The 9,515-nt window shown below is 41.7% G+C and overlaps 1 protein-coding gene across 1 annotated transcript in view; it reads right to left on the bottom strand.

Moving 5' to 3' along the window:
- Window positions 1-1,060, bottom strand: part of LOC111976852 (zinc finger protein 704) — a 20,429-nt gene extending 19,369 nt beyond the window's left edge. Inside the window, exon 1 of the mRNA XM_024006002.2 lies at window positions 1,055-1,060. Coding sequence (XP_023861770.1) covers window positions 1,055-1,060 — 6 coding nt within the window. The remainder of the gene's footprint in view (window positions 1-1,054) is intronic.
- Between the last annotated feature and the right edge of the window lie 8,455 nt (window positions 1,061-9,515).

Genomic DNA, 9,515 nt, shown 5'->3' with positions numbered 1-9,515 from the left:
AGTGGGAAATCTCTGACTTCAACTTCAGTACGTTCAAGACAACTGCGAACTCTGAAAAAAATTTGCTCGGACACGAAAATACGTTTTGAACGGTCATCCAACTCGGAATTCCAAGTCGGGAACTCAGTCCTCTTTCTAGAGCTCTGACTTTCCTACCTGAAGATCATTGATGTCATGATTCAACCTATCTTTATTCTCGAGTTCCCAGTTGTCTTGAAAGCACCATAAATCCAGAGAATGCCAGACTTTGATGACAAAGTTTGATGACAAATCTTGCCCACAAGGACTGCCACACCCCTTCTGTTTAAGTGAGCACCACAACTAGTTCAAAAATATGTCTTGTATGCTGCTGCATAAATTATGTAATATGCCAGGATATGTATTCTGCAGCTAAGAAAGTAATATGTTGGGTAGTAAGCTGTTAGTAGTCCATATGTCTCACCCTAATATTTGGTCCCTCTCCCCTCAGAACTTAGCCTACTATTCTGACTTGGTGGTGCACATGTAGCCTATACCTGTTTTAGAGAAATGTCATAATCGAATATTGTAAGAGCTTTCATTGTCTGCTTATATGCCCTATTATTTATCTTATGGTTCTGACTTGGTGTACAGGGAGAATACTGTAAGAACGGCCCATGTTCTGAATTCTGTTACTGTACATTTCAAAAGTGCTGAAAAAATTGTCCGTCTAGTCGCTCATTAATGTCATATATTGTAAATCTCAATTGTTATATTGCTTATATACTGTAGGTCTATCTCATTAGTATCTTATTCATAATTTTAGGTAATGTTGGAATGATGTATTTCATTGTTTTGCTTACTTTGTGTATTTTAATTAGGCAATTATATTTTCTGACGTTGTTTCAAAGGTACAAATTCAACATATTTTATACAAGGTTTGTCAATGTTGAAAATTGGTTACCATGGTGACATAATCCTGTGGTTGAAATTTCACACTTAAAACAAAATACTTTTTTCAAATCCAATGTACTTTTGCTCAGTGGGATAGCACTACACTCCTTTATTCTTCTCTCTCCCAGAGAGGATTCTGTACCTGCATTCATCTCATTACCTGTTTTTAATCAATCATCTCTTACATAATCAGTCTCTCTTGTGGGTTTCTGAGGCTGTAGCAGCTCTTGTGATGAGGAGGGACGAACAATCAAACATCCTTTGTAGTACGCTGTTGAGACTCTATAATGAGAGACACAAGGCAGTGCTACTGATCTATGAAGCATGTGTTTAGATCTCTCTATGTTTAAGGACGTGTTATTTTCTCTGATCTTTCTCATAGTGCTGGTGTCTAAATTGTCATCTGGCACTGCCCATTATGAGTGTRAGTGTGCGTGTGTGTATGTGTATGTCTGTGCATGCCCATTATGATACCTGTATGCCCTCTGTGCCAGGCTGCTGCAGTAGTTTGACGGTGTGTGTGTTCTTCTGCCCCCTCCCATCGTGCCAGGTCAGACTGGCCCCTGGCCGACGAGGCAGCTGGTAGCTGAGCTCCTCTACAGACACTGTGTGCTCCAGGGACGCACGGCAGAAACTGAAGCTGGACGCTGCTGAAGACAGAAAGAGACACAAAGAGAGAGAGAGAGAGAGAGAGAGAGAGAGAGAGAGAGAGAGAGAGAGAAAGAACTTATGATCAAAATAAATTAAAAAAAACATGACATTCCATTAAAGCCACTCTCAGTTGCATGTGGCCATGTCTCGAAAAGGGCACCGTGTTACAGTGGTCATCAAACATATACATAAGAGATCACTTAGGGAAAATTAAACCCATTTTTAGGAGATTAAACTCAAATCCAGGATTAACCTAACAAAAACCCTCCATTTCAATGTGACTACTACTATTACCACTACTACTTAAACACTTCACTGACTCTGTCCACTCAACCCTACCCTTTAGTCTCTCTCTCTATGGTGTGTGAGTGGCAGCTGCCAGGCTGAGTGAGAGCTGATAACTGAGTCTAAAGCCCTGGGTGGCTCAACCCCAAGTCCCTGTTATCACACACAGAAGAGGGAGAGAACGCCTAACAATAGAAAAAATGAAGTTTTTGTTTGATACTGATTTGTATTAGGATCCCCATTAGCCGACTCCAATGGTGACAGCTAGTCTCCCTAGGGTCCGACACAAAAAGACAAATACATTACAAACAAAAATAATTTACAATTTACATTCATTTAAAACATTAACATAGACATTACTAGTATTAAAGAAACATTTTTTTAACAAAATCACATTTTCACATGTGAAATTGCTGTTTTCACATGTTGAGGTTAAATTTCAACATGTCACCTCAAGTATGAATTGCAGTTGCACATGTGAAAATTTCTCATGCAAAAATCAATCACGTGAAAATGTCATTAGCATTTTTACATATAAAAATTACATTTAAAAATTACATTTGCACTTTCAAATATAAGAAAACTCCACATATGAAAATCTCACTTTCACATGTGGAATTGCAAGTTCACATGTGAAAACGATTTACATTTGAAAATCTAATTTGCCGTTTCACATGTATGAAACATTCATATGTTCACATGTGGTGGTGAAATAGCGTTACAGTGCCTTGCAAAAGTATTCACCCCCGTTGGTGTTTTTCCTATTCTGTTACATTACAACCTGTAATTTAAATGGATTTTTATATGGATTTCATGTAATGGACATACACAAAATGGTCCAAATTGGTGAAGTGAAAAAATAATAATAATACGGAAAATTGGTGCGTGCATATGTATGTATTCACCCCTTTTGCTATGAAGCCCCTAAATAAGATCTGGTGAGACCAATTACCTTCAGAAGTCACATTATTAGTTAAATAAAGTCCACCTGTGTGCAATCTAAGTGTCACATGATCTGTCACATGATCTCAGTATATGTACACCTGTTCTGAAAGGCCCCAGAGTCTGCAACACCACTAAGCAAGGGGCACCACCAAGCAAGCGGCACCATGAAGACCAAGGAGCTCTCCAAACAGATCAGGGACAAAGTTGTGGAGAAGATCAGATCAGGGTTGGGTTATGAGAAAAGATTAGAAACTTTGAACATCCCACAGAGCACCATTAAATCCATTATTAAAAAATTTAAAGAATATGGCACCACAACAAACCTGCCAAGAGAGGGTCGCCACCAAAACTCACGGACCAGGCAAGGAGGGCATTAATCAGAGAGGCAAGAAAGAGACCAAAGATGACCCTGAAGGAGCTGCAAAGCTCCACAGCGGAGACTGGAGTATCTGTCCATAGGACCACTTTAAACTGTACACTCCACAGAGCTGGGCTTTATGGAAGAGTGGCCAGAAAAAAGCCATTGCTTCAAGAAAAGCAAACACATTTGGTGTTCGCCAAAAGGCATGTGGGAGACTCCCCAAACGTATGGAAGAAGGTACTCTGGTCAGATGAGACTAAAATTGAGCTTTTTGGCCATCAAGGAAAATGCTGTCTGGCGCAAACCCAACACCTCTCATCACCCCGAGAACACCGTCCCCACAGTGAAATATGGTGGTGGCAGCATCATGCTGTGGGGAAGTTTTTCATCGGCAGGGACTGGGAAACTGGTCAGAATTGAAGGGATGATGGATGGCGTTAAATACAGGGAAATTCTTGAGGGAAACCTGTTTCAGTCTTCCAGAGATTTGGAGAGATTGGGACGGGGGTTCACCTTCCAGCAGGACAATGACCCTAAGCATACTGCTAAAGCAACACGGAGTGGTTTAAGAGGAAACTTGGAATGGTCTTGGAATGGTCTAGTCAAAGCCCAGACCTCAATCCAATTGAGAATCTGTGGTATGAATTAAAGATTGCTGTACACCAGCAGAACCCATCCAACTTGAAGGAGCTGGAGCAGTTTTGCATTGAAGAATGGGAGAATCCCAGTGGCTAGATGTATAGAGTTTATAGAGACATACCCCAAGAGCCTTGCAGCTGTAATTGCTGCAAAAGGTGGCTTTACAAAGTACTGACTTGGGGGGTGATGAAAAGTTATGTTTTTTGTCTTATTTCTTGTTTGTTTCACAATAAAAAATATTTTGGATCTTCAAAGTGGTAGGCATGTTGTGTAAATTCAATGACACAAACCCCCCAAATATCAATTTTAATTCCAGGTTGTGAGGCAACAAAATAGGAAAAATGCCAATGCGGTGAATACTTTTGCAAGCCACTGTATTCTCCTAACATGTGAAAAGGTGGTGTTAACATGTTGCAGTAGCAATGTTCCCACGTACGGAATTGCAAATTCTGTAACGCTATTCTGTAAAAAAGGTAATTTAGCCTACCTGAGTATAATGATTCAAGTGTGTTAAAAATGATGTATTATTTCTGAGCCATCCATTTGGAGTGTTACTGCAGCAGGCACATGCTATTGTTCTTCCTAATTTGTTCAGTGACCATTGGACAAAGGGGTGGCAGGTAGCCTGGTGGGTAGGAGTGTTGGGCCAGTAATCGAAAGGTTGCTGGATTGAATCCCTGAGATGATAAGCTAAAAAATCTATAATTCTGCACCTGAGCCAAGGCAGTTCACCCACTGTTCCCCGATGATGTTGATTAAGGCAGCTCCTTGCACCTCTCTGATTCAGAGAGGTTGGGTTAAATGCGAAAAACACATTTCAGTTGAATGCATTCAGTTGTACAACTGACTAGGTATGCCCCTTTCCCAAGCTGCAGAGAGGGGTATGCATCACTAAGAGGTATGCATCACATGCTCTGCTCACATGTACTGTAATGGTCTGAGCCTAAACAACAATGGAACACAAAGCTTTTACTATCTCATCCTGGAATATACAAGTTCTGACGTCATCTGCCTCTGGCCTGAAGAGCAGGAACCCAGACTTCATCAAATACAGACATTGTAATCCTATAAGAACCATGATATAGATGAGATGGACCAACTGGTTGCCCTCTAGGTTACAGAGAGCTGGTAGTCCCATCCACTAAACTACCAGGTGTGAAAAGGGAAGACTCGGGTGGTATATTAATTTGATATAGAGCAGACCTAACCCACTCTATTAAAATTGCCAAAACAGGACATCTGACTAGAAATGATCTCAACAGAAAAAAAAATCCTAATTTGTGCTACCTACTGTATATCCCCCCAATAGAATCCCCATAAATGAATGATGACACCTTCTCCATATTAGGGGGGAGATCAACCATTTCCAGGCCCAGGGACACGTACTAGTCTGTGGCAACCTAGAGTCAGAACTGGACAAGAACCTGACACTGTCAGCCCACAGTGGGGCAAACACTTACCATAGTCAATGGTAGGCTTCGAGGGGACTCCTACTGTAGGTACACCTACAGCTCATCCCTTGGCAATAGTACTGTAGACTACTTTATTACTGACCTCAACCCAGAGTCTCTCCGAGCGTTCACAGTCAGCCCACTGACACCCCTATCAGACCACAGCAAAATCACAGTCTACTTGAACAGAGAAATACTCAATCATGAGGCATCAAAGCCAAAGGAACTGTATAATACTAAGAAATGCCATAGATGGAAGGAATGTAGTGTAGCAACCTACTAAAAAACAATTAGGCAACAACAAATTCAATCCCTTCTAGACAACGTCCTTGACAAAATATTTCACCATGACAGTGAAGGTGTACATTTGTACTTGGCAGTAGAAAGGCTAAACAGTACATTTGACCTTTTAGCTTCCAAATCAAATCAACACATTTCAAGCAGACACCCTAAGAAAATGAATAACAAATGACAAATGGTTTGAAGAATGCAAAAACCTAAGAAAGAAATTGAGAAACCTATCCAACCAAAAACATAGAGACCTAGAGAACCTGAGCCTTCACTACGGAAGGCCTGAGCCTGAGCCTTCACACACTATGGAAAAAGAAGGAACAGCAATGTAATTGAAGAATCCATAGAATCTAACTACTTTTGGAAAAATTGGAAAACTATAAACAAACAACAACACAAAGAGTTATCTATTCAAAATGGAGATGTATGGATAAACCACTTCTCCAATCTTTTTTCTACTGAAAAGCTCAGTGCCTTTCAATGTGGCAACGTCATAGGATGCCACCTTTCCTCAAGTCAGTTTGTCACATTTATGCACTGCTAGAGCTCCCCAGTCAACTGTAAGTGCTGTTATTGTGAAGTGGAAATGTCTAGGAGCCACAATGACTCAGCCACGAAGCGGTAGGCCACGCAGCTCTCAGGACCGGCGAGTGTTGAAGCACGTCTGTCCTCAGTTGCAACACTCACTACCGAGTTCCAAAATGCCTCCGGAAGCTGTCTGTCAGGAGCTTCATGAAATGGGTGTCCATGGCCAAGCAGCCGCACACAAGCCTAAGATCACCATGGGCAATGCCAAGCGTCGACAGTAGTGGTGTAACGCTTGACACCATTGAACTCTGGAGCAGTGGAAATGCATTCTCTGGAGTGATGAATTATGCTGGTAGTCTGACAAGCCAATCTGGGTTTGGCGGATGCCAGGAGAACGATACCTGCCCAAATGCATAGTGCCAAATGTAAAGTTTATCACTAATGCTCTTGTGGCTGAATGGAAGCAAGTCCCCGCAGCAATGTTCCAACATCTAGTTGAAAGCCTTCCCAGAAGAGTGGAGGCTGTTATAGCAGCAAAGAGGGGACCAACTCCATATTAAWGCCCATGAATTTGGAATGAGATGTTCGATGAGCAGGTGTCCACATACTTTTGGTCATGTAGTGTATATTTCCCATGCCAATAAAGCCCTTTGAAATGAATTGAGAGAGAGCGCGAGAGAGAGAGTGTGAGCGATAAAGAATTAGAGAGAGAGAGAGAGAGATATGGGACAAACACCAAATTGTGACTCTACTTGCAGAATTCTGTAAAAATATATTCTGTGTACAACGTAAATGACCAAATAATGCATGCAGAGCAGAAATAGGCCGATACCTGCTAATTATCAAAATCCAGATAAGAGTCGTTAAATACTACAACCACCTAAAAGGAAGTGATTCCCAAACCTTCTATAACAAAGCCATCACCTACAGAGGAATTGCCCCAGGAGAGCAACACAATTAGACCCAACCAAATCATGAGAAAACTAAAAGATAATTACTTGACACATTGGAATGAATTTACAAAAAAACAGAGCAAACTAGAATGCTGTTTGGCCCTAAACAGAGAGTACACAGTGGCAGAAGACCTGACCACTGTGACTGACCCAAACTTAAGGAGAGCTTTGACTATGTACAGACTCAGTGAGCATAGCCTTGGTATTGAAAGAGGCCGCCGTAGGCAGACCTGGCTCTCAAAAGACAGGCTATATGCACACCGCCCACAAAATGAGGTGGAAACTGAGCTGCACTTCCTAACCTCCTGCCAAATGTATGACCATATTAGAGACACATAATTCCCTCAGATTACACAGATCCACAAAGAATTTGAAAAAACAAACCCAATTTTGATAAACACCCATATCTACTGGGTGAAATACCACAGTGTGCCATCACAGCAGCAAGATTTGTGACCTTTTGCCACAAGAAAAGGGCAACCAGTGAACAACAAACACCATTGTAAATACAACCTATTTATTTTCCCTTTTGTATTTGCACATCATTACAACACTGTATATAGACATAATGACATTTGAAATGTCTTTATTCTTTTCAAACTTTTATGAATGTATTGTTTACTGTTCATTTTTTATTGTTTATTATCTATTTCACTTGCTTTGGCAATGTAAACATATGTTTTCCATGCCAATAAAGCCCCTTAAATTGAATTGAATTGAGAGAGAGAGAGAGAGAGAGAGAGAGAGAGAGAGAGAGAGAGAGAGAGAGAGAGAGAGAGAGAGAGAGAGAGAGAGAGAGAGAGAGAGAGAGAGACCCAAGACGCTTGTTTTTATTTTGTAGAATGGATATACTGCCCCATCTTCTCTTCTCTGTCATCCCTCTCTCTTTAACATCCTCCTCTCCACTCATTCAAAATAATTTAGCAAACAATATTATCCAGATCAATTTACAGTAGTGAGTGCGTACATTTTCATACTTTTTTCAGTACTAGTCACCCAAGGGAATCAAACCCACAGCCCTGGTGTTGCAAGCACCATGCTGCACCAACTGAGCCACGCATCTGCAACTGAAGATGCCGCCGTCACCCCGTAGACTTATGAAAATAATGAGACTTTAATTGAAAAAGCTCAAAGGAGCCTCGGCCTCTCTCTCTTTCTCTCCCGCTTGGTTGTGTTATGTAAGCCAGTCTTTAAGCCAGTCTTTAAGTCAGTCTTTAAGCCAGTCTTTAAGCCAGTCTGCTAGCACCCCTAACATGATTACCACTCAGAAAGAAGAACTTGTCAAGTACCACATATCTAATGAAGAATAAACCATGATACCAGATCACAACCAGACACAAAGAGAGTGAAAAAAAGAGAGTGAAATATGGAGAGAAATAGGGTGAAAAGAGGGCGAGAGAGACAAAGAGAGTTAAGAAGTCAGGGACGATATAATTAATACCTCTTTCTATCAAAAAGAACAAAAACCCAATGGGTTATAAGAGAATAATACATGACCTTCAGTAAAGTTTCTCTCTCATTCTCTGGTATTAGTGTCTCACACCTTCAGCACACGTTTTCTATCCCCTCTCTCTCTCTCCATCCTCTTTATCTCCCCTCTCTCTTTCTCTCCCATCTGCTACCTCTCTCTCTCTCTCTCTCTCTCACTTCTCTCTCTCCCTGCTCTCTCTCTCCCTATCTCTCTCTCCCTCTCTCGTTTCTCTTTCTCTACTACTCTCTCTGCTCTATCTCTCCTCCATTTTTCTATAATTTCTCACTCTCTACTGCTCTCTCTCTCCTCATCTCTCTCTCGTTCTCTCTCTATACTCTTTCTCTTGCTTCTCTCTCCATGCTACAGATCCTCTCCCTCTTCCTTACTTTCTGTCTCTCTCTCTGCTACCAGCTCTCTCTCTCTCTCCTCTCTTCCCTGCTACTCTCTCTCTGTCTCTTCTCCTGCTACAGCATTCTCTCTTCTCTCTCATCTCTCCCTGACCAGTCCTCCTCTCTGCTCTCTCTCTCCTGCTACAGTTCTCTTTCTCTCTCTTCTCTCCCGCGTACAGCTTCTCTCTCTGCTCTCTACTCTCTGCTACCATTCACTCTCTGCTTCCCCTCTCTACTTCACACAGTGCTCCTTCTACCTGTTCGTCTGCCCCCTCTTTTCACCTACAGTGTATCCTCTCCTATCTGTTCTGCTCCCCCTTACTTTCTACAGTGTCTCCTCTCTACCGGTCTCAGCTTCCCCTTACTTCACCTACATATCTTCCTCTTCATGTCTTTGTCTCCCTCTACGTTCACTACAGTATCTCCTTCTAATGGTCTCGCTCTCCCTCTACTTCACTACAGTACTCTCTCTACTGTCTCTGCTCTCCCTCTTACTTTCCTACAGTGTCTCTTCGTACCTGTTCCGTCTTCCCCCTACTTTCACTACAGTGTTCCCTCTCTACTAAGATTAAAAGTTCGTAAAGCTTAATAAACTTATTACTTCTAACGCAACGTCGGGTTTGGGAAGTGGGCCTCAGC

This window comes from Salvelinus sp. IW2-2015, linkage group LG17, assembly GCF_002910315.2.
Source record: "Salvelinus sp. IW2-2015 linkage group LG17, ASM291031v2, whole genome shotgun sequence".
NCBI lineage: Eukaryota > Metazoa > Chordata > Actinopteri > Salmoniformes > Salmonidae > Salvelinus > Salvelinus sp. IW2-2015.
This window is presented reverse-complemented; position numbering and strand designations above follow the sequence as displayed.